Raw genomic sequence first — 27,073 nt, forward strand, 5'->3', positions numbered from 1 at the left:
TGCTCAGAGTAGGGCAAATGATAACGATGTTATCAAACACATCCCTGTAGTACCCCTCCAACATATCCAACACGAAAACGGTCTTCCCACAGCCCGTCTTCCCGCACACTATGGCGCAGTGTGGGTCGCGTGGTAAATCAATAGATGGCTTGCACGAATCTCCCATTGTCTATATTAAGTTGCGCGTCCATAATAACGTACAGATATAATTTCAACTTGCCCGCGGGTTGAGCCTTCTTGGTAATCTGGATTGTTATCCCCTCGCTGCCGTTGTCGATGCGGCGACCACTACCGCAGTGCAGTTTATCGTCATCCGTGGATCGCATGTCCAACCACAGCGCATACTTGGTGGTCAGGTACTCACCGATCTTCACGGAGGATAGCCCCAAGTCTTTGGTTATGTATGGGTGTTGTTTGATGGCCGGTAGCTTATTTATCTCATCCCACTGCTGGTATGCCCTCATACCATGACTGAACAGCTGGTTGGGCACGCCCTCTATGGTCACTTCCACCTTTTCAATCTCGGGGTTGAAAAACTTCTCGCTGTCCCTCCGGAACGGCTCGTAATCCTCCACTGGGACGACCAGGATACCTTTCATCGATCGCGCCGGCACGTTCAGGTTGATATTCCACACAGTGTCGCTCTTATCTCGCACGACTGATCTATGCCTCAGTATGCGATCGTACAGGATGGCCATCTTCCCAGAGTACTGGCTTCGAACCTGCCTGGCCAGCTCCGGGCTAGTGACCATGTCGAACTCCAGAGAGATGTTGTCTATGGCGTAACTGGCCTCATCACCGTTCAGCGTACGCACTACTTTGCTGTAGTCGTTAAACGTTAGCTCGTATTCAAGCCTATCACCCAGCGCGGCCTGGTAAAACGGGCGCGTGTCCCGTGAGCAACTTCGAAGTCGAGCGTACCGCAGAACCGGTTCCGATGCAGCTTGAGCGATGGCCTTTTCACCGTCCGATAGCTTGTCTAGCTGTTCTTGCGTGAAGCCATACCCAATTCGCAACCGGGTCGATTTGCTGATACCCTGGTACACGTCATTGACGCGTTCTCCCTCACTTTTCCAGAGGTCCCCGTAGCAGTGAAACACGTCGCTGTCGTCGATGCTCAGCACCTCGTTACCGCTGATCTTGATGGTGGTTTTCTTGATAATGGCTCGACCTACGTCCGCACTAGCTCACGTTTGTCGTTGGTGGAGGCCAACGTGAGGTTGAACGCCAGTCGAACCGTGCCTGGTACAATGAGGTCATTCTCGCCAAGGTTTGGAAATCTAACCAGCAGCGTTTGGTTCTGGTCTATCTTGCTGGGATTGTTGGTGATGGTCACCGACTGGCGCACGGCTCTGACGCCTAGAGGCTCTCTTGATCTTCTGAAAGGATCTAGTTTTCTACCGTACATTGTTATATAAATGAAATATATAAGTTTTAATACTAAATAATGGCAGAGTACATACCTATGGATGATATGTGGGATGATAGTGCCCAGGCATTCGAGGATGACACCACATTCACTAACCCCTTAAGTACTGAACTTGTACAGCCTGCTGTCGACGATTATTACGACGCAGTTGAAAATAGAGACAACATCAAGCCGTTGGGAAGGGACTATGCCAAGTTTACCGTCGATAAGAAGGGCACGCTGCGATTGAAGGCTCACCCGGGGGTCGATATCATAAAAAAAGACGGGAAGCCGTATGCTTTGTCAACACTCACCAGTCGCCCTGGTGGGGGTCAGCTGATCCGTGATGAACTAGGCTTCATAGATTACAGCGCGCTACGCCAAAGCTTCGGTCGTCCAAGATCTGCAAGCAGCCAGACCCAGAGGCGATGAAGGTGATATACCCCAACGTGCTAAAGAAACGTCGGACAGTATCGAGAAAATATTAACCACGTACCATGACAACCCCTTGCCGGGTCTCGAATTTCCCCTGAGGGAACTGCGAGGCCTAGACGAAGCCTTGAAACATGTACGCGGAGAACTCGTGAACAACATGGGGAAACTTAATGAAATCGATGAGCACATCGCTCGCGAGAAAATAAAACTCACCGAGGCGGATGGTGATATGAAACGTCGTATCGAGGAGAGAATAAAAAACTTGGAAGACAAGAGACGGACTCGGTTGGAATCCGCTTCCTCTAACCGGGAAGCCCTCCGATCACAGATCAGTAGAGTACGGAAAACCATCGATCGAGTCCTAAATGAGGACACCACGCTAGCTAACAGGATTCGGATCCTCTTCCGAGAGCAAGGCATCACCATCGCCAGCATTCTGACTGCATTGGGCTTCATCATATCAACCCTGGTCGTGGCATTAACGCCTGCCGGCGGCGGGGGTACCCCCACGCCTGCTGGTAAACCAAGTGGTGGGGGCTACAAAGCCTGGATAAAAAAACTCGGGGAGGCCCTGGCTAAACTGGCTGGTAAGGCTGCCGAAGCCCTGCCCGGCATCCTGGGTAGCATCGTCTCGTGGCTGCTGGGCGCTCTGGCTAAAGCTGCCACGCGGCTCAGTCAAAACCTATGGGCAGCCATTGTCGCCATGGTGGGTTTGGTGTACGTAGCGGCTAAGAAATTTTTAACCAAATAAGGCCCAAAGCTACCCCACCAACCACCAGGGCTGTTTTACGGTCGATGTGCTGCTGCTGTGGGGGTGAACCCACAGGGGGTGTGTGTTGAACCCTAGGCTCCGGGGGTGGCGCCACTATACCCGTTTCGCCGGTCGTGGGTGGTGGGACGTGGGGGACGTTGACATCGAGGTTGACGCCCAACTTTTGGTCCGCCGTGGCTACAACTATTTCGTTGTTGTAGCCCACCACTTTTTTTACTCTCAGTTGCTTATCACTCGGAGCCATGTACAACCCCACGTCGAACACGTAGTCGACTTTCGACCTGGCATATTCCAACACGTCTTGGTAGCGTTTGATGGCACTCGGGAGATCAACTGGAGCATTGATAGCATCCTCTACGTTGACAACGAACTGTTTCTGAGCGTCGTAAGCAGTCCCCTTACCGATAATACTGGAACGCGTTTGCGTCTGCGCACCCAACAGCGCCCAAACGTACGTTCGAATCGAGTCGTTCAATCTGGTGACCCCGGCACGAGTGAACCCTTTCGACGTGTCCTGCATGAACATTTTCCAACTGTCTATGGTTGACTGCTCCACTTTCTGGACGGTGAAAGCAACACCACCTTTAAAGTTCATACGGTCATCCCTCCATTCATTACTCGGCAAAGCAAAGTCCTGGCGTAGTACATCTCGTTTCAGTAAATCATCACTGACTTCTTTCACGGGTCGTCCCCCCATCATATGGAATACCCAACCCGTGGTTCGGCCCCGGCAAACGCCAATCCGTCTTCGGGTTTAGTTCGAATTCGTTGCAAATACGTTCGTAGGCCCGTCTATCGTACTGGTTGTTTACTGCGTTCCACGCCTTGTCCTGTGGGAGCGGGGCGCTGATCTCTTTAAGGATACGCCTGAGTCAGTCTGTGGAAGTACACGTGGAATATGAACACAGACTGACTCAGCGGTCCACGCCGAGTGTCGGCCAATGCCACACCACACCCCGTTGTAGCGCACCACACGGCAAAGTTGAGTTGATTCTGCCAGAACTGCATCGGGTTGTTGAACCAAGCGTGGACTGCCTTGACGTTAGTCACCGGAAAGCTTATACAGGCCGAACACATCTAAAAGCTGGGAGTCGAAATACATCCCATCAGCGACCACGATCTTCATGGGTGAGAAATCTACGTCCAGTTTAGGGTAAAACACTCCAGGGGAATACATTTTAAAACTATTATATAATGAGCATATATACTCTAACATGTACATAACACTTCCAGAAATAACGAGCGGCGAGGCCGTTCAGCTGACGCACGCGATCGATAACACGTCGGGTCAACTCGAAGTCGCACTCTGCCATATCACCTACCTACCGCAATGGACTAACATCAACGCCAGCAACAATAAGCTGTTCGTCAGTGGAGCTCGCAGCCAGACAACTGACGGCTACTACAGCGTGTGCTCGCTAAGCGACGAGGTCTTCAAACCCCTGGGAGCCGAACTCAAGATGAACGACTCAAACGGTACAGTGGTGTTAATCAACAACGGAAGAAACTCCTTGAGGCTCGGCCGGCCATTGGCGGTGACACTCTCGGTATACCGCCTGACGAGATAAAACCAACAACAACCATCACAGGCACGAAGTTACCCGACCTAGTACCGTACCTGAGAGCTGTACATTCATCTCGGTCAGGTGAGCACAACGTACAACATTCAAGGGGGTCACCCTTCCACTATACTGAGAGCAGTGCCGGTTAAAACGGAGAAATACAACGACGGTAGAACCGAGTCGTTTTCACCGCGGCAGTATAAGAGGTTGGCTCAGGGCAACATACCTGAGCTGATAATATCGGTGTTAGATATAAATCATAATCCCGTCAATATAGGATACCTCAGCTTAACGCTTCACATAAAATGACCAGCGCACAAGGGCCCGGGGTGAAAAAATGCGTCAATGTGGGATCTCCGACCTCGAAGGGACACACGAGGATTCGGACGCTCCTGGAGTAGATGGTAAATTGTACGCCTGACAACTGAAAAACAACATTTACAAACGCGCGTTGAAGTCCCTCCGGTGGAGCCCTAGGTGATATAGTAGATACCACAAGAGCGACAGTCAACACTCGGTACACCCTAGTCACCACCGGGGATGATAAATGGATAATATACCCATCGTTCGGGGGCAAACTGTTCGACTTAGACGATGTTGAGAGCACTACCGTCGCCCGAAACAAGCCCTATACGCTCGTCTTCACCGAAGATGACAAGTGGGTGTTGTTACCCGATAAAGACGACTGGTTTCTCAATATTAGGCTCGGCTCCCCCTACGTGTTCACGGATAACAAAGACAACCACCTAAACAAAGTCGTTAACAACGGAACCCTGCTCGTGGCTTACGTCCCGACTCAGAGACGTAGCGTAGCCATCAGCCCAGTCGCCAGTATGGCAGCCCACATGCTATCGAGTAAACCGGGCATGCAAAACGTGACATTGCAGTTGGTGTCTGAATTTGAAGGCGTGGTCAGGATACTGGAGAGTCTACCGGCGAACTCAACACTGATCATCAAAGTCTACCTAGGGGAACCATCGGGGAATGATGTCGAGATCGTGAAGGGGGTCAAACTCGGGTCGGTGAAACGACACCAGTATCACGTTTGCACAGTTTACGTGCGGATGGGTGTCGGCTCCAACACCAGTCTGCAGGGTGTCACCGTGATCGTGGAAAACACGATATCACTAACCAAGATCTTCCTACCTGACAACATACACTTCATGGGGGTGAACTTCACCCCTGAACTATTATCAGAAAACCAGTTGGAAACTATATCGTAGTAGTATTATAGCAATGGCCAGTCATCGCCCCAACACTACACTTAACGACCTAGGGGACACGGAGGGATTCGATCAGCCTGGTGAGGAAGACACCTTGTACGTCCTACACTTGAAAGACGGTGTATACATACGGCAGTCCCTGGCAGACGCCCTTAGAGAGCCCAAATGGTTGATCAACATAATCCTCACCTCACCTTACGTCTCTGTAGATGAAGAGGGGTATGCCACCGAAATTAAGAACACCGGCTTCAGATTCATGTCTTTCATACCGAGTCATAGAAGGGTGCTAGTTGCCCCAATAAACTACTACCTGGGCAACCTGTTAATAGCACCCATAGAGGCAGAGTTGAAGTCCGATTACGCATTATCTGTGACCTCAGGCTCCACACTCATCATAGAAGTCCTGCTAAGTGGTATTGTTGGCGCCCCAAGCCTGCGCCTTTTACCTGGGGTGACAGTATATTGGGATGACACCGTAGCATTCCCCATACGTTGCCGTATAGTCATACGATCGGGGCCCCAAGGGAGATTACTGGCTCCCTTGATAGACCCACCGGGGGTTGGTATAGCCCAAAAGTCCCCTATTATCGTTTCCAGTATCTTCATACACCAGACTCTAAACCTTATAAGCCTAAAGTACATTAACCAACAATTAACAAGATCCCAATTAAAAAATATCTGGTAAGATATATTATATACACACAGGATGGGGCTGTACCCAGTCGTAGAGGAAGTAGCGAAAACCCTGGAAACCGTAGACGTGTTCCGTTTGAGCCAGTTATGTGATGTGAAACGCCAACTAGAACAAGACCGCGACACGCGTAAAGCACTATGTAAGAAGTACCATAGAGCTTTCAATATCGTGGACGGGGCTGACACTGCCCTTATGGTAACCAGCATGGGACTGGGAGCGGCAGGTGTTGGGTTGTTAGCTACCATCGTGGCTACCCCCGTGGTGCTAGGCATTGAAATAACAGCTGGGGTGGCAGGGGTGTTAGGGTTGGCGCTTAAGTTTGCATCCCGCAGACTGCATCGTAAGGCATTGAAACACGATGAGATCAGGGTTCTGGCCGAAGCAAAGCTGAACACAGTAAGTGAGCATATTTCCACTGCACACACTGACAGTAAGATCTCAGAGGAGGAGTTTAGTTCAATCCTCTCTGAAATCACAAAATATAACAAAATGAAACAAGAGATTCGATCCAAGTCTCGTAAGTCTACTATCAGCGAGGACGAGAAAAAAAAGTAGATAGAACAAGGGGTGAAAAAAGCCCGGCAAGCCTTTATTACAAACACCAAAGAGATCATAGGCTATTCACATTAAACTGTTTCATCGAGGTAAACGTGACATAGTGCCACGCGGAGTAATCTCAGGATAGACCCGTTAAACCGACATACTTTAACCATGCCCCCTGTAGCTCAGTCGGTTAAGCGGCGCAGCTAGAAGGTGTAACATTGGGCGTTCGTATCCCGCTAGCGTCTCAAACTTTTTTATAGTAGGGGTAATGATAGCAAGAGCTAAGGGCCCGACCAAAGCCTTATTTGGGAAATAAGGCTTTGCAGAGGCTTTTGTTGGAACTGGTCCAGAACCCCCATTGTATATACTACTCAGTTCCTATTCAAATACATGTTTCTTTCATATGTGTACACAAATGGACAAAATGGCACCAAACAAAACTCGCGCAAATACTGTATATGATGTTTGAATGTGTTTGTTTATTATCTCACAGACAAATGTCATTCACAAAGGAACTGGCTCCTTCGATCTCATGAGGATTGGGAGAGAGTTCCACACAATCATGTTACTCAACACAGCAATATTGCACCATCTGGAGACAGATTTAATATTGAATATACACACCCATGTTACTCAACACGGCAATAGTGGACCATCTGGAGACAGATGTAATATACATCACCATGTTACTCAACACAGCAATAGTGCACCATCTGGAGACAGATGTAATAGTGAATATACACCACCATGTTACTCAACACAGCAATAGTGCACCATCTGGAGACAGATGTAATATTGAATATACACCACCATGTTACTCAACACAGCAATAGTGCACCATCTGGAGACAGATGTAATAGTGAATATACACCACCATGTTACTCAACACAGCAATAGTGCACCATCTAGAGACAGATGTAATATTTAATTTACATCACCATGTTACTCAACACGGCAATACTGCACCATCTGGAGACAGATGTAATATTGAATATACACCACCATGTTACTCAACACAGCAATAGTGCACCATCTGAAGACAGATGTAATATTGAATATACATCACCATGTTACTCAACACAGCAATAGTGCACCATCTGGAGACAGATGTAATAGTGAATATACACCACCATGTTACTCAACACAGCAATAGTGCACCATCTAGAGACAGATGTAATATTTGAATATACATCACCATGTTACTCAACACAGCAATAGTGCACCATCTGGAGACAGATGTAATATTGAATATACACCACCATGTTACTCAACACAGCAATAGGTGCACCATCTAGAGACAGATGTAATAGTGAATATACACCCCCATGTTACTCAACAAAGCAATAGTGCACCATCTGGAGACAGATGTAATAGTGAATATACACCACCATGTTACTCAACCCAGCAATAGTGCACCATCTGGAGACAGATGTTATAGTGAATATACACAACCATGTTACTCAACACGGCAATAGTGCACCATCTGGAGACAGATGTAATATTGAATATACACCACCATGTTACTCAACAAAGCAATAGTGCACCATCTGGAGACAGATGTAATAGTGAATATACACCCCCATGTTACTCAACACAGCAATAGTGCACCATCTAGAGACAGATGTAATATTGAATATACACCCCCATGTTACTCAACAAAGCAATAGTGCACCATCTGGAGACAGATGTAATAGTGAATATACACCCCCATGTTACTCAACACAGCAATAGTGCACCATCTAGAGACAGATGTAATATTTAATTTACATCACCATGTTACTCAACACGGCAATACTGCACCATCTGGAGACAGATGAAATATTGAATATACACCACCATGTTACTCAACACAGCAATAGTGCACCATCTGAAGACAGATGTAATATTTAATTAACATCACCATGTTACTCAACACAGCAATAGTGCACCATCTGGGGACAGATGTAATAGTGAATATACACCACCATGTTACTCAACACAGCAATAGTGCACCATCTAGAGACAGATGTAATATTTAATTTACATCACCATGTTACTCAACACAGCAATAGTGCACCATCTGGAGACAGATGTAATATTGAATATACACCACCATGTTACTCAACACAGCAATAGTGCACCATCTAGAGACAGATGTAATAGTGAATATACACCCCCATGTTACTCAACAAAGCAATAGTGCACCATCTGGAGACAGATGTAATAGTGAATATACACCACCATGTTACTCAACCCAGCAATAGTGCACCATCTGGAGACAGATGTTATAGTGAATATACACAATCATGTTACTCAACACGGCAATAGTGCACCATCTGGAGACAGATGTAATATTGAATATACACCACCATGTTACTCAACACAGCAATAGTGCACCATCTGGAGACAGATGTAATATTGAATATACACCACCATGTTACTCAACACAGCAATAGTGCACCATCTAGAGACAGATGTAATATTGAATATACACCACCATGTTACTCAACAAAGCAATAGTGCACCATCTGGAGACAGATGTAATAGTGAATATACACCCCATGTTACTCAACAAAGCAATAGTGCACCATCTAGAGACAGATGTAATAGTGAATATACATCACCATGTTACTCAACACAGCAATAGTGCACCATCTGGAGACAGATGTTATAGTGAATATACACAATCATGTTTAACACAGCAAAACATCACAGAGGTAATAATGAATTACATGTCACTCAACACAGCAATAGTGCACCATCTGGAGACAGATGTAATATTGAATATACACCACCATGTTACTCAACACAGCAATAGTGCACCATCTGGAGATATATGTAATATTGAATATACACCACCATGTTACTCAACACAGCAATAGTGCACCATCTAGAGACAGATTTAATATTGAATATACACCACCATGTTACTCAACACGGCAATAGTGCACCATCTGCAGACAGATGAAATATTGAATATACATCACCATGTTACTCAACACAGCAATAGTGCACCATCTAGAGACAGATGTAATATTGAATATACACCCCCATGTTACTCAACAAAGCAATAGTGCACCATCTGGAGACAGATGTAATAGTGAATATACACCCCCATGTTACTCAACACAGCAATAGTGCACCATCTAGAGACAGATGTAATATTTAATTTACATCACCATGTTACTCAACACGGCAATACTGCACCATCTGGAGACAGATGAAATATTGAATATACACCACCATGTTACTCAACACAGCAATAGTGCACCATCTGAAGACAGATGTAATATTTAATTAACATCACCATGTTACTCAACACAGCAATAGTGCACCATCTGGGGACAGATGTAATAGTGAATATACACCACCATGTTACTCAACACAGCAATAGTGCACCATCTAGAGACAGATGTAATATTTAATTTACATCACCATGTTACTCAACACAGCAATAGTGCACCATCTGGAGACAGATGTAATATTGAATATACACCACCATGTTACTCAACACAGCAATAGTGCACCATCTAGAGACAGATGTAATAGTGAATATACACCCCCATGTTACTCAACAAAGCAATAGTGCACCATCTGGAGACAGATGTAATAGTGAATATACACCACCATGTTACTCAACCCAGCAATAGTGCACCATATCGAGACAGATGTTATAGTGAATATACACAATCATGTTACTCAACACGGCAATAGTGCACCATCTGGAGACAGATGTAATATTGAATATACACCACCATGTTACTCAACAAAGCAATAGTGCACCATCTGGAGACAGATGTAATAGTGAATATACACCCCCATGTTACTCAACACAGCAATAGTGCACCATCTAGAGACAGATGTAATATTGAATATACACCCCCATGTTACTCAACAAAGCAATAGTGCACCATCTGGAGACAGATGTAATAGTGAATATACACCCCCATGTTACTCAACACAGCAATAGTGCACCATCTAGAGACAGATGTAATATTTAATTTACATCACCATGTTACTCAACACAGCAATAGTGCACCATCTGGAGACAGATGTTATAGTGAATATACACAATCATGTTTCTCAACACAGCAAAAGTGCACCATCTGGAGACAGAGGTAATAATGAATATACACCCCCATGTTACTCAACACAGCAATAGTGCACCATCTGGAGACAGATGTAATATTTAATTTACATCACCATGTTACTCAACACAGCAATAGTGCACCATCTGGAGACAGATGTAATAGTGAATATACACCACCATGTTACTCAACACAGCAATAGTGCACCATCTAGAGACAGATTTAATATTGAATATACACCACCATGTTACTCAACACGGCAATAGTGCACCATCTGCAGACAGATGAAATATTGAATATACATCACCATGTTACTCAACACAGCAATAGTGCACCATCTGGAGACAGATGTAATATTGAATATACACAATCATGTTACTCAACACGGCAATAGTGCACCATCTGGAGACAGATGTAATATTGAATATACATCACCATGTTACTCAACACAGCAATAGTGCACCATCTAGAGACAGATGTAATATTGAATATACACCACCATGTTACTCAACACAGCAATAGTGCACCATCTGGAGACAGATGTAATAGTGAATATACACCACCATGTTACTCAACACGGCAATGGTCCACCATCTGGAGACAGATTTTATATTGAATATACACCACCATGTTACTCAACACAGCAATAGGGCACCATCTGGAGAGAGATTTAAGGATAAATATACACGATACACGAGTGGTGGATAACGAGCAGTTTCAACGTCTGTGTGTGGAAGTGTACGGAAGTTTGAGTTATTTTCCTTTATCCTGCGGTTCCGGTCGGGGACTGCAGATTTGTACATTCATCTCACACTATTGTCATATAAGTGGTTTAAATTATCAAATTAATTAGTTGCACTGTGATTTATTAAAGAAGGTATTCATTTATTTATTTGCCTCAATTCACCCGTGTTTGGACAGCATAACTAATTATCTATCAACATGTTCATGAATGCCAATGAACACATTACAGGACTAAACTGAAAGTTTTTCCAAAATTACTCGTGAATACACCCATTGCATAGGACAAAAATGGCATATCCCTTGAGACAGGTGATAAATAGAGAATGTATTCCACTACAATAGCCCGATTACGTCCCGGCAAGAGTAAACTTTTAAGACATATCATTGGTCTGGTACAACTTTTATTTAATCCATGTAACGTAGCTGTACGTAATTTTTATTATTCGAACAGTGACATAGTTGCGCGTTTGGTGATAACAGCGAAAACATACACTTAAAATCATAGTTCAGAAAATGCTAGCTAGAAAATGTAAACATAGAACTGGAAGGATACAGATTGAGTGAAGTTATACTTATTTATAGAACACAGAGGACAGCGAATATAAAAAACCGGTTACTTAAAAATTATCCCAGCTTTTAAAAATGTATTGAAAGACAATATTGTTTCGCTATTTCTCCACGCGTCGAGTCCAGTTGCATGAATGGACAATATTTAAATACGGCCTGTTCCTGCAGTTCTTATGTGTAAATATATCCCATGCAAGAAGCATTATGTATTTGCACAACATAAACTCATGGCAAATAGAACAACAGATGCTTGAAATATATACTTAAATCTATACACTCCTCTGACATTGACATCGGAGAGATATTAAAACGAGGGAGCCTTGGGAAAAGGAGAAATTGAAAGAAATTGTGGTACAATCCTTTCTGAATTTACAGAAATGTACAAGCTTTGTAAATATCATCTTTTCAAAATTTGTAAATTTTTGTAAATAATCTATTTAGTTCTTGTGTTGTATCTTGAGTATACATTGATCCATGTCTCTTTAACTTCTTGCAGATCACTGATGGGTCCGGGGGGGATATTCAGACGTTTCCTTCTGACAATAGTGACGTCATCATTTTGTCTGTTCACATTATACGGACTGTTTTTCTGGGATATTCTTCCGTCGAGGCAGGTGAAAGTGATAGATAACAGCATCAATTGCAGCAAGATATTCGAAGGTGACAAAGACGCAATAGCAAGAGGGAAACGTGTAACGCAAAATAATGACATCAAGCAATATTATCCACTTCTCAACACAAACTGCACAGAATTCCTGTCCAAGAGATTGTATATACAAGAGGTTTCAAAGGCCGAGGAGGAATTCCCCATAGCATTTACAGTTCTTTTGTATAAAAGCTTCGAACAGTTTGAACGCCTACTACGCTCGATCTACCGTCCACACAACGTGTATTGTATTCACGTTGACGCCAAGTCGTCGTCGGAGGTCCGAAACTCAGTGACCTCACTTACAACGTGTCTTCCCAACGTCTTCCTGTCGTCCCGGTCGGTGGTGGTAAAGTGGGGAAGTTTCACCGTGCTGGAACCAGAACTGGTGTGTATGCAGGATCTGCTAAAACACAAGTGGCGTTATCTGATTAATCTCACAGGACAGGAGTTTCCCCTCAAGACCAACATGGAGCTCGTCCAGATTCTCAAAGCGTACGATGGCGCCAATGACATTGAAGGAACCGTAGAAAGGTGAGGAAATGTTTACATGTTCCACTGTTGGGTACAGTACCTCTTCTTGTACTCATTTATACAATTCCAATAAACTACATCTATACCGAACACGCTTTTAACGAACTGACGGATATATCGAACTGATTTGTTTCTGTCCCTGAATCCGTGGTGTATATTTTGTCGAAATGCGCCGTTGAGCATCTGTGATGGAAACTAGGCGCTATACAAGCCAATTATTATTATTATTATTAAATGCCAGCTAAAATTACTAGTTCCTTTCAGTTCGTTATAATCAGAATTAACTGTAGTTCTTTATGTCTATGGGGGCGGTTGGTAGCTTAGTGGTTCAGGCGTTCGCTCGTCACGCCGAAGGCCCGGGTTCTATTCCCCACATGGGCACAATGTGTGAAGCCTATTCCTGGTGTCCCCCGCCTTGATGTTGCTGGAATATTACTAAAAGCAGCGTAAAACCACTCACTCACTTACCCATTCTTTACGTCCATGGAAATACTTTCGTCGCTTTATGTACGTAGCCGACCCTGTATGGCGGGCTTGCAGAAACCTTGTCCAGGTTGGATAACTTTTGATGAACACGCTTTTTTCAGGATGGGAATCGGATCCGGTTCTTCATTATATAGGGGATGAATGTGGATACCTGTTTCTATCACTGCTGTATCGCGTGATGATCATAACACACTGAAATAAGTATCTCAACATCCATAATTTAACCCCCCATATTGCCATTTATATTTATATCATTATGGTGTTTGATCGATTAACTGGACCCTACGGATGCACCATGCAATGATTTAAGATATGCACGTGCTAGGATGAAGGTGGACTACACGTGTAATACGTGTTACATGTCAAGATTTAGTAAACTGTTCTCAAAGCTCGAGATCCTGGAAAACCAATTGGTTTCGTTGTTGATATACAAATCAGTTCTCCTCAGTTGAGCACTGCTCAAAGGTGACATGTAAGTGAGGGCTATTGCAAGAGATGTTGGTTGTCCTCCATCGACGTTCAGCCGACTGGCCAGAAAACATCAGCAAACTACTATTGACGTTGAGCATCGCAAACGTTCAGGTTATTCACGGGAGGATATAGTCCTTCTCAGAATCACAAGACTTTATCCGTTCATGTCAAGTGGCATGTTAAAAAACAGAGTGGCTGCCACATGGCTGTTTGCCCAACAGAACGGTCCGAGATCGCCTTACATCGACCGGATATGGAACCTATCGTTTACCCAGACCCAACGGCCATTGCTATACATTGAGCACACAGCAGCAAGACAAGTCAGGCTCGACGTCACTGGAATTTTAACGTCATGGGAAGGATCCACTTGTCAGTTTGTTTTGTTTTTGACTGATGGCCGAACTTGTAATCGTCGTGGCAGAAATACTACATGTGCACAACGCAATATCCAGGAGCAAGTACCGTTTGGCGGGGGGTTCATTGATGGTGCGTGGGTGCCTCTCATGTGAGTCTAACTTTGACCTTGTGACGGTCAGACAAAATCTGAATGGCCAACGGTACATCGCTGACATCTCAGACAGGGTTGTTGTACCACATTCCGATTACCATCCTCTGAACACAAGGCCAGTCTTCATGGATGACAATGCTAGGCCACATCGTGACTTCTTTCGTCAGGAGGCGGTAACAGTTCTACCTTGGCCTTCCAGGAGACTAGATCTCAATCCCACAGAGCAGGTTTGGGACATTATGGAGCGCACAAAAACGCAAGAGATCCTCCAGTACGAAGTCATGAGGTATTGGAACAAATACTCCATCAAGAATGGACCGCAATGCCTCAACGCCAAATTCAACATCTGAGACAGTCATTGAAGAGGAGGGATGTTGTTGCCGTTGGCAGAGAGTACAGCAAATCTTGACATTGTGCTCGATTATTGATATCTATGTGATTTCTTTATTTGATTTCTGCTTGCATGCCAGAATCCTAAAAATGTCCGCACTTGACCTAACGTCATTGTGCATAGTTATCAGCACTGAAATAATAGTAAAATCTTTTGTCATACTTGTTCCTCTGAATCAACTTTCTTGGCGTTGGGGGCGATTTGGGTTAGTGGTTATCCTAGTGGTTAGCCGAGTGGTTAAAGCGTTCGCTCGTTACACTCAAGATTTCGATTCCCCTCATTGATACAACATTGAGACTATTTCAGGTGTTCTCTGCCGTGTTACTGCTGAACTGTTGGAATATAGCGGAATCAAAACAACACTCACCCTCTTTCCCCATTAATATGTTGCTGTTCATCAAAAGACTCTCAGTAACATGACAAAATAGGACACAGTTTATTGGATAAATAGAACCTACAGAAGAATATTTAAAATTGCGAAACGAAAATTCAGGTTCGTTGCTATATTAGAAGCAATCAGAACGAAGCTATCATGGCAAGTAGAAATGAAACAACGTGTGACGTCTTGTCTTACTGTCCTGATATAGATGTTTACTATGTTATGCTTTGCGTAATCATTTGCTCTTATCAACAGAGTACCGGATCGAAATTCTCGATGGGGCACCGCTGGAGTTCCTCCCCACAACATCCGTCCAGTAAAGGGCGCCGTCCACGTGGTCGTTAACCGTCAGTATGTGGAGTACATTGTTTACGACCCAGTAGCTAATGATCTGCTCATGTGGTTGAAACGAACCAAATTTCCGGATGAGACGTTCTTTGCAACATTAAATCATAATCCGCACCTCAAAATACCAGGAACCTATCAAGGTACGTTTCCCACACGGCAAATGTGTCACCGTTTCAACACCCACATTTTTATCCAGACTAAATATATTTTGCCGAACGATTATATTTGTTCAGCTTGAAAATGAAATATTACCATCAAACATTGTTTTATATCCCAGGCGTAGGAAGAAAATGAATAATGTTCCACTATAATGATATAGATCCTAAACATTCGTAGAAACTATGTAAGAAACATGCAACATAATTTATGCTCTCGCTGAATGTCAAGAACATCAAAAGCATCATAATGGTCACGGTAAAGAGAAAAAAAAATGGTATTGTGTAAGCATAGCTTTCGTCCGTGGGAGCCGGGCCAGTTTACACCTGTCAGAGGAGTACACAAAGTCCGCAGTCTAGACTACCAGTTGTCCGACTTCCATTCTTTTGGAAGTCGCGGTGACTGAGCGGGTTAGGCGGCTGACTTTGTGTGCTGGCGATTAGGTGCGTGACTCTGAGGGTGTGGGTTCGAATCCCGCATGAGACTCAACCTAAAAAAGTACTAGAAGTTGTACTTTAATAGGAAAGTGTAATCACAAATATAACATATGTTATATAAAGAGACTTGTATGTTTATAATTTGGAACTCAGCCGTGTCATGATAACCTCTCCTCATATTTCCAGTCCTCGTTCTCACGCAATCTCATCCAGTCCTCGTACTCGTTCTTGGTACCTCTACTGGACCTTCTTCTAAAGACCTCCCATCCTACCCTTTAACTTGATATTGTTTTCTATCCTTCTAATCTGGACCTCCTTCTGAAAATTTGCATTCTACCTTTAACTCGACCTTGCTTAGTCTCCTACTAACCTGTCACGGCATGGATGAAATATTGCCGATGTAACTTAAAACTCTTAACTCACTCACTGACTCCTACTAACCTGGACCTCCTTCTGAAGATCTCGCATCCTTTAACTCGACCTGGCTTCTCTCCTCCTTATTTGTACCTCGCTTCTTACCCTTTAACTAGACCATCCTACCTGGTACCCGTTCTTCGTAATAGTCCTTGTACCAGTTCTTAGGACCTCTCCTGCCCTGCTACTCGTTACTGGCATAAAAGGCCTCATTCTTGGGACCCCTACTCTTACTCTGATTCTTTGTTCTAAGGGCTCCTTGTTCTAAGGGCCCCCTTGTTATATCCTGGTCCTTGTTCTTAGGGCCTGTCCTCTGTCCCAGATCCTCATATCTAATCCCACCTAGTTTGTATCCATGAGATCTCTAATCTTAACCTGGTCCTTTATTCTTTGGACCGCCCTGGTTCATCTTAGAAACTGCTGATTCAGGGTTTTCCCATTTTGTCTTATCCCCAGTTCTAACACTGACCATTCTCAATCCTTCCATGTTATATACCTTGTACATTGTGTCATCTCCTTTGTCAGGTGAGCCGGAAACAGATCCAGTCAATAAACCCTTCTTGGCCCGATACAAGGTGTGGCAGGGAGGGAAGTTATTTGGTGGAGATTGCCAGGGTAAATATGTCCGACATATTTGTATCTTCGGGGTGGGAGATCTGGCCAAGTTCCCAGAGAGGAAAGAATTGTTTGCCAACAAGTTTCATCTGGACTTCCAGCCAGCGGCCCTCCAGTGCATGGATGAGTGGTACTTGAGCCGGACTCTACGTGAGCGTAGAGGAGAATCTACGTTTGATGACTCGTATTACAAAACACTAGGGTTCGTTAAAAACAAGATCCCACTCACGTAACACTGGCTAGACTCCCGGTGTCACTACAGCCTTTTACATTCCAACATGGTGCTGATTGGGGTACTTCATATGTATCTCGTGGTCATTGCTTTTGAATTTGAATGGATATCCGTGAATCTGACCAACGTAATTCCAGTATCACGGAGCAAATATGTGTTGATGAGGTTTTAATGAAATTTTACTGTTGCGATGTCGAAATGGAGACGTTTAGAACGGCGTCATATTAATGTAAGAAGACGACCCAACTTGACGAAGGTGTAAGACTCTTTGTAGTTATGTGAACCATGAGTGTAAGGTGGTTGCAAACCAAGGCTTAAGTTTATGTTGCACCTGGGACTCGAACTGGAACAAGGCATGATGAAGGGACGAAACTCTGCACCACAGATTGCAATCCTTCGTCTCCACTGTACCTCCGATAGACAGCTCCGGATGTCTAACAACTATCTGTTCCTATTCAACAGGCTTCCTCTTAAACATGACAGAATTAATATGTATAGTATAATATTACTTCATAATTTGTATATGTTGGGTATAACAAGTCTTTGAATTTGAAAAACTCCAGCCCGAAACTGTAGGTAAGCGTGGAATTTCAGGATAGGATGTGTTTTACTCAGTAAAACAGGGTGAGTCATGGTATTGTTGTCCAGAATGGGTGCCATTCTAACTGTATTTTAGCATCAATAGTATTTCACGATTTTGTTGGTTTCAAATATTTGGATACCCATCGCGGTAGAGGTATAGTTTATGATTGAACATGTTTCAAACAGTGAACTACCATCATTCATCATTACTTTGTTTCCGAATTGGGTCTACCTGAAGAGTAGAATTGCATCAATCATAGTATTCAGGAGTTGGGCGTCCTTCAAACAGCGGCATAATTTCAAATAATGTGTTTCTGTGGCTGGGGCGAGTAGGGATCACTCTAATCCTCTTTTAATGGTAACTTTTGGGGACTGTCAACTGAGCAATCAGAATTGGGCCTTTTCAGTGAGTGAGTAGGTTATTCACAAGGACGTTGTCGGTCAAGTACATACTTTCGTGTCTTCCGTGTGTGTGGTGTGTGTGTGTGCGTGCGTGCGTGCGTGTGTGTTTTTATAGAATTTATGAACTGACTCTTTCCAGGAACATCCAGCTTTTTCCAAGCTCAAGGTGTTGCTTAGAGTAAAAGGTCACTCATTGTCATCTTATCCAGAAACTGAAGATGTTATCTCTTTGGAATAAATTATCTTGTTTGTCAAATGATTTCTCAGTGTTGTTTGTAAATAGCTCACACAGCACGACGCAAATTTACAATGATTCAGCCACACTGACGGCGACCTTTGCATCATGTGGTGTAATGCAGCGACAACAGCATGAGGTTACACCGCAAACACGTGGTAATTATGTACTGTGTTTCCTGGTATGGTATAAGTGGATCCATATGGAGAGTTACATGTCAGGCTGACCTATTGAACAATACTCTATATGACACACACACCGAAGAACAGACGCGACCTCTGCTCAAGTTTACTTGTCTTATTTACTTGTCTAATCCGCCTTCTGAAAGGGATTTGAGGTGTGGACAAGAATACAAGGTGAATTTTGTTCCGGCCTCAAGAGTGAGTTATGTTTTATGCCGCCTCGAGCAATATTACAACAATATCACGACAGGGGGCACCAGAAATGGGTTTCACCCATTGTAATCATGTGGGGAATCGAACCCGGGTCTTTGGGTGACGAGTGAATGCTTCAACCGCCACCCACCCCGAACTATCTTTCGGTTTATAGGGCACATCGCTGACAGAGAATACAAAGTCAAGAAGTCAAGGCCTGTAAGGACAGAAACAAACTTCACAACTGGAAAATGATACCTGGAAGATTCACTCAAGAGGGATAACTCTTTACACCACCAATCGCAAGACGACCATGTGGTCTCAAAGTTCTTTAGAGCTGATCCACGAAGCTATAACCACCTGGAACGGTTGAGAAATTATCCTGACGCAAATGAAGTCACATTCACACCATACTGACCACCGAATAGTATACGCCTTGTCATTGTCATAGGTTTAGGGTGACACTATATGTAGAAGCGTTTGTAAAATGTCTCATTCTGCTCGACGAGTTCATACCATATCACAAATCATGTCTCTTGTTACTACCAATACGTGGACAGCGTGCATCAGCATATCCTCAGTAAAATGGGATTCTTTCCTTTTGTCTGAGGGAATATGTATCTCTGAGCAAAAGTCTTTACCAGTTTGTGGTTTTCATTGTTGATAGACTCGATAGGATGATGGGCAAAGAAGACATGTTTGTCAGATACTACACATTCCTTATATGTTCCTTTACACTTGTATTTACACTTCACTTTACATACTCCTTTACACTTGTATTTACACTTCCCTTTACATATTCCTTTACACTTCCCTTTACGTACTCCTTTACACTTGTATTTACACTCCCCTTTACATGCTCCTTTACACTTGTATATACACTTCCCATGACATACTCCTTTACACATGTATTTACACTTCCCTTTACATACTCCTTTACACTTGTATTTACACTTCTCTTTACATACTCCTTTACACTTGTATTTACACTTCCCCTTTCGTATTCCTTTACACTTGTATATACACTATCCTTACATATTCCTTTACACTTGTATTTACACTTCCCTTTACATGCTCCTTTACACTTGTATATACACTTCCCATGACATACTTCTTTACACATGTATTTACACTTCCCTTTACATACTCCTTTACACTTGTATTTACACTTCTCCTTACATACTCCTTTACACTTGTATTTACACTTCCCCTTTCGTACTCTTTTACACTTGTATATACACTTCTCCTTACATATTCCTTTACACTTGTATTTACACTTCCCTTTACGTACTCCTTTACACTTGTATTTACACTTCTCTTTACATACTCCTTTACAGTTGTATATACACTTCCCTTTACGTACTCCTTTACACTTGTATTTACACTTCCCTTTACATAATCCTTTGTACTTGTATTTACACTTCCCTTTACATATTCCTTTACACTTGTATATACACTTCCCTTTACATATTTCTTTACACTTGTATATACACTTCTCCTTACATATTCCTTTACACTTGTATTTACACTTCCCTTTACATACTCCTTTACACTTGTATTTACACTTCTCTTGACATATTCCTTTACACTTGTATTTACACTTCCCTTTACATATTCCTTTACACTTGTATTTACACTTCTCTTTACATATTCCTTTACACTTGTATTTACACTTCTCTTTACATATTCCTTTACACTTGTATTTACACTTCCCTTTACATATTCCTTAACACTTGTATTTACACTTCCCTTTACATATTCCTTTACACTTGTATTTACACTTCTCCTTACATATTCCTTTACACTTGTATTTACACTTCCCTTTATATATTAATTACATATTCCTTTACACTTGCATTTACATTTCCCTTTACATACTCCTTTACACTTGTATAAACACCTCCCTTTACCTACTCCTTTGCACTTGTATAAACACTTCCCTTTACATACTCCTTTACACTTGCATTTACACTTCTCTTCACATATTCCTGTACACTTGTATATCCATCTTCCCTTACATATTCCTTTACACTTGTAGTTACACTTCCCTTTATATCTTAATTACATATTCCTTTACACTTCATTTACATTTCCCTTTACATACTCCTTTACACTTGCATTTACACTTCTCTTCACATATTCCTGTACACTTGTATATCCATCTTCCCTTACATATTCCTTTACACTTGTATTTACACCTTCCTTTACATATTCCTTTACACTTGCCTTTACACTTCTCCTTACATATTCCTTTACACTTGTATTTACTCTTCTGCTTACATATATTCCTTTACACTTGTATTTACCCCTTTGCTTACATATATTCCTTTACACTTGTATATACACTTCTCTTTACTCACCACTTAACCTTTCCCATTACACCTTTCTCATGTTGCCAAGTTAAGAATATTTTATTGATTTCTGACGATAGACCGATCCAGTCTGTCGATCAAAACTGGGGCATGCGTCAATTTTGGGTAATCAGTTTATAGATTTCATAAATAGGTTTGATGTCATATGTTTGCAAGAAACTAAAACTGACAACTTTGATGATATATGCATAGAAGGCTATAGTTTGTTTCTAAAACATAAACAATCTGGACTTAGACGTTCCGGTGGCCTGGGTCTAGCGATAATGAATAAGTACTCCTCATACGTTTCACCTATTGAAGAGTATCATATTGAGTATGCCATCTGGTTTAGAATATCTGGAGAACTCCTTAATGTCAGCCAAGATATGATAATCGGTGTTGTATACCTACCGCCGGGTCAAGGTATGCTTCTGCAGATATGTTTGTGGAGTGAGAAAGATCGCTCCTGTACATGTTATCAGAGACAGAACTGGTGTCGGTTGTAGGAGACTGTAATGCCAGGACAGGGTCCCTGATTGATTACTCTAAACTGGATGTAAACATCCTCAATGCATTAGACTTGAATCTTGACGACATGACGCGTGAATATGATCCCGAAACTAATCTAACCGATCTAAATATCCCCGTGTACGTACAACAAAAGATAAGCGACTAAATAATTATGGTAAATTCCTAATAGAACTTTGTCAGTATTTCAATTTTTTCATCTGTAATGGTCGACTCGGAGATGAGGCGTCGGCCGGAGATTACACTTGCAGAGACCAAAGTACAATTGACTATCTTCTCGCGTCCCCGAAATGTTTACAGCTGTTACAAAATATGAAGGTCGAACTTTTCTCTTCGCTTTACTCCGACGTTCATAGTTCACTTTTATTTTCATTTGCAAGCAATACCAAACGACAAAATAAAACTGCACAGGAACCTGACATGCCCCCGAATAAAAAGCCACGCCGTTATGATCGAGTTAAAGCCAAAGAGTATTGTACACATATTGATGCAGACCTGATGGGAGAACTTATGATACTCATATCAGAAGCGTTATCCGGGAGAGCAAATCCTGCTGATGTCATAACCGAAACAGCAACAAGACTGACTAGTACTCTCGTTGAAGCCGCGCGTGTAACATTTGGAGTAAAGTCCGTGAAACGTGGCTTATCAAAACAGGTATTAGCTAATAAACCGTGGTTTGGAAAAGAAGGAAATGTTATTCTAAAGCTAGAAAGCGTTTCCGAAGAAAATAAAGGTTTCTTAAATCATTCGTACTTACAGCATGCTAGTAAAGAATATAAAACGTGTATGAAAAAGCATTTACGAAAACACAAAGAAAATGTTTGCAAGATGTTAAGAGAACAACAATTCAAAGCGCCTAAAGAATTTTGGCGCCCTCTCAACAAAAAACGAACAAATACCAGCAATGAAAATACACCAAGCCTTGACGAATTCCATTCATTCTATAAACACTTAAATTCGAACCGACATTCTGATGATGTTGAACATAGTAATCCCAAATCCGAAGTTGATAATGATATACTTAATAAGGATTTCACCCTAGAAGAACTGATAAAAGCAGTTAAAAAACTTAAACGAAGCTGCAGGATTAGACCAAATCGAAAATGACTTCATCATTGACTCAGTAAATGGATTCACAATAGGGCCCGTAAGTAGATCACGGCACTTCGCGAGAGATTACGTTGTTTAGTACTTCCGGTGACAAACAACGTTTTTCGGCAATGGCATTAACACTGTTACATGGGGTATGCCGTGGATAATCATATTCCACACTGGCTGTGTGAATCAGAAACCTTTACCATGTAACAGACTATGGACTGCTAAAGCACTAAGACAATATTGCATGAATAGCACGTGAATATTTGCCAAACAGATGCAGAGTTGTCACAGCGTCGTCTTCAGGCTGGCCCATTCATTACTCGAGGTAAGTTTGTTACATGGATTTCTTTGTTTTCATTTAAAGGCTGGTATTGTTTAAGCATGGCACGCACAGTAAGGGTGGAGTTGACGGAAAGAGTTCCTTCCGTTCCCCCAACTCTAAACCTAACCCTAAACCTAGCCCTAACTTAAATTTTGGACTTTTAATCATTTTGTGTGTTCTCTAGTAATTGTTTTGTTAAGTTTCGTTTATAATTCTAGAATATTTATACATATTATTTGGGATGGGGGAACGTGAGGAACTCTTACCAAGTTGACATGTGTGCAGATTGGTGAATCGTTTGATTGCATTTGATATCTTACAGTGTAAGGCAGGTATCCGGTATAATGCATGTGTACCCAAAAAACTCTGTTAATAAATAAAGTATCTTGCAGTTGGAATTATCCAGAAGATAACTTAATGTGCAAAGAAAATCCAGGTTTAATTCTAAAAAAATAAATGTAATGAATTAAATAATAATTTAATAGTGCGTAAACAATGATGATTATATCCACACTTTGATTGATACCAATAGCTCTGAATAGGTGTCTCTCACAAAGGTATTCTGTAATATGAGCTTGATTAATATATAATTACAACTCCATTTAGCATTTGGTTATGGTGCAGCATGTTCAGTTAAACATAACATCCACATGCTTAATTTATCAATAATATCTTGATGTCAAATTAGGAATTTCATTTTATCAGTATATCATATTTGGTCCTTTGATGTATTTTTTTCAGTTCAAGAGCACATCTTTAAGAACACAAAAGGAAACAGATTTCTTTATCACCACAATTACCATTGACATCAAGAGCAACACAAACTGAAACAGACCTTTAGATTTCTTTTAACATCTGGTGGTCAAGCAATATACATTGCAAATGAAGAAACAGCAAGTCATTGAAGTGTTGTATATACAGTTATAAAACATATTAAAGCCCTACACATCATCCTTTGGACACTTGCTGGAACAGGAAATGCTTGTAACCAGCAAAGTGTTGTGGAAAGTCTTGTGACATCTTGGGACTCTCAGATAATTCAGTGAGAATTTAGATGAGTGACCATGAAAGAACATTTGTATTCCAGATGATACTGTTACAGTATTTTTCAGGTTTAGCATCTGGGAAATGCAAAGAATGTTTGATATGTTATCAGTAATTATGTCTTTGGAATAAAACTTCTTGCAGAATAGATCTAAAACTTGTTTATTGTTTTAAGTGTGGATAAAGCAAGCACAAATTGAATGGTTTGGAAGATTTCTGCTTTTAGCCATGATATTGATTGACAGTAAATATACAACGATGGATGTAGGAGATTAGATTTTCAGTGTATATAGCAACGGTTTCAAAGTGAGAGAGTTGGGTTTTACGCCGCTTTTAGCAATATTCCAGCAACATCATGCTGGGGAGAGCAGCAATGGGCTTCACGCTTTGCACACATGTGGGGAATCAAACCCGGGCCTTCAGTGTGACAAGTGTCAACAGTTTAACCACTAGGTTACCCTACTACTCCAGTTTCCATGAAAAAAACATGCTTACCAATTAAAAAATTAAACTTTAGTCAATGGCATAGGCATGTGATTCTACATGACATGGAATTTCGTTGAAATATGAAATTCTTTGTTTTTATTTGCTGTAAGAGTACAACACTGGTTCATAGCACAATAACCAGTACACATTATTCTTTTCCATTATTTTACAACATATTGGTCTAACTGTATAGTGGAAAATATGGAATGCCAGTTACCAACCTTGGCCTCATTGGCAGAATATTTGGAATATATAAGTTACTAAAAATGGGTGAAAAACACTGTATTACATGACAAGTAATCATACTCATGCTGCTATCAGCCAGTGTCTGCAGAATCTACAGTCATGACATAGTATATATGCACATTTAGTTTCCCCATGTATTGATCAGTATATTTTACAATACAGGAAATGTCTTTGAGTGATTTCTCCATATTTTGCCAATTTTGCTGTGTGCTGCTTCATATTTTGCTTACAGCATAGCAGAACCTCACCCCTGCATAACCAAGAACTGAGTAACACTCATGTACTTTAAATCATGTTACATAGTTCACTCACTCCAAGACATCTAGTACAAAGTGTGTTAAATATTGTCAAACAACCAGTTTTTATATATCACCTCTAAAATAATGTTTACATAATTTGATAAATAATTGTTTCATGATGAATATTCATATGGCTGAGGGTTTTTACATTTTTGTTTTGAATATCTGAGGGCGGTGGGGTAGCCTAGTGGTTAAAGCGTTGGCTCGTCACGCCGAAGACCCGGGTTCGATTCCCCACATGGGCACAATGTGTTAAGCCCATCTCTGGTGTCCCCCGCCGTGATATTGCTGGAATATTGCTAAAAGCGGCGTAAAACTAAACTCAGTCAGTCAGTCAGTCAGTTGAATATCTGAGTAGTAACCGAAATAATTGTAACCATGCCATCAAAGTTATTTTGTCGAGCTGTTGATTGATTTGTGACACTATGACTTCTTGTGTGAATAAAAACGTCACCATAAATGGGAAAGTTTCACCATAAATGGGAAAATTATAATGTTACAAGAACTGCTATTTATTCCAGGCATTGGGAAAGACAGGGGCCATTTTGCACATTAGAATAAACATGCCCCATTAAAATTTTGAAGTTTACTATTGATACAAGGGCAGTGGCCCATTCTAAATTCAGAAAATGGCTAATAATCCTGAAATTGTCGAAGGTGTCCATCCCAATCCCTGTATTCAATATATCATTATCAGTATATTTACAGCATGGCAAAGAAACAATTTGACACATGCAGATCCCTGTCATCTATCCAAAGTAAAATTTATAATGCATTTTCTTTCGAATTTGCAAAACAACAAACAATTTATTTCTTGTATCTTTGAGTCATTCTGTCACCTGAACTTGCATACAGTCATCCCTTGGACTTGGAAGAGAGTAAAATTAATAAGCCTACCAACTAGTTCATAAAGTATTTATATAAGTACCTCAAGTATTTATACACATGCATTTTACATTGCATAAAGCCAATTGTCTCTATTGAATATTTTGTAACTATTCCAAATTTAAAAACTATTTTTTACATATCAATATTGATATTTGTTAGAAACTATTTGATCCTAACAAATATAAATATATTGAATATGTAAAAAATAGTTTTTAATTTGGAATAGTTACAAAATATTGCTGCAGCATAACAAATGTATTTAGAAAATAAATAACAAATTAAACAAACAAAAATATTCTAATTTGGAATAACATAAGGGAAATGACAGTCAATGTGGCCAAATATGAATAGAACATCAACTTGATAAAGTTGGTAACACATGGCTGTTTTATGAATAGCAGTATATTAATTAATAGTTTTATTAATTCAATATAAATACAGATTACTCAAATGCATTTTACGTTAACCATGTCATTGATTCCCGAAATACAGTTTTGTGACAAACACTGTCCGCGATACTGAAAAGAAACACGTTAAGCGATAGAACTGCACTGGTTGTCAAAAATATATTATAGCTAAAGAA

General features: G+C 41.6%; 2 protein-coding genes across 2 annotated transcripts; both read left to right on the plus strand.

Moving 5' to 3' along the window:
- The first annotated feature begins 12,516 nt into the window (after positions 1-12,516).
- Positions 12,517-13,199, plus strand: LOC124260774 (beta-1,3-galactosyl-O-glycosyl-glycoprotein beta-1,6-N-acetylglucosaminyltransferase 3-like). The gene has a single exon (XM_046695092.1). It carries the CDS (start codon positions 12,519-12,521, stop codon positions 13,197-13,199), a length of 681 nt encoding a protein of 226 aa, XP_046551048.1. The 5' UTR covers positions 12,517-12,518.
- A 1,586-nt stretch (positions 13,200-14,785) lies between these two features.
- On the plus strand, positions 14,786-17,776 carry LOC124260775 (N-acetyllactosaminide beta-1,6-N-acetylglucosaminyl-transferase-like). Its single transcript, XM_046695093.1, has 3 exons — positions 14,786-14,946; positions 15,686-15,918; positions 17,311-17,776. Exons 1-3 carry the CDS (start codon positions 14,786-14,788, stop codon positions 17,631-17,633), a joined length of 717 nt encoding a protein of 238 aa, XP_046551049.1. The 3' UTR covers positions 17,634-17,776.
- The last annotated feature ends 9,297 nt before the right edge of the window (positions 17,777-27,073 follow it).

This window comes from Haliotis rubra, unplaced genomic scaffold, assembly GCF_003918875.1.
Source record: "Haliotis rubra isolate DU_JTF1 unplaced genomic scaffold, ASM391887v1 Scf775, whole genome shotgun sequence".
Lineage (NCBI taxonomy): Eukaryota > Metazoa > Mollusca > Gastropoda > Lepetellida > Haliotidae > Haliotis > Haliotis rubra.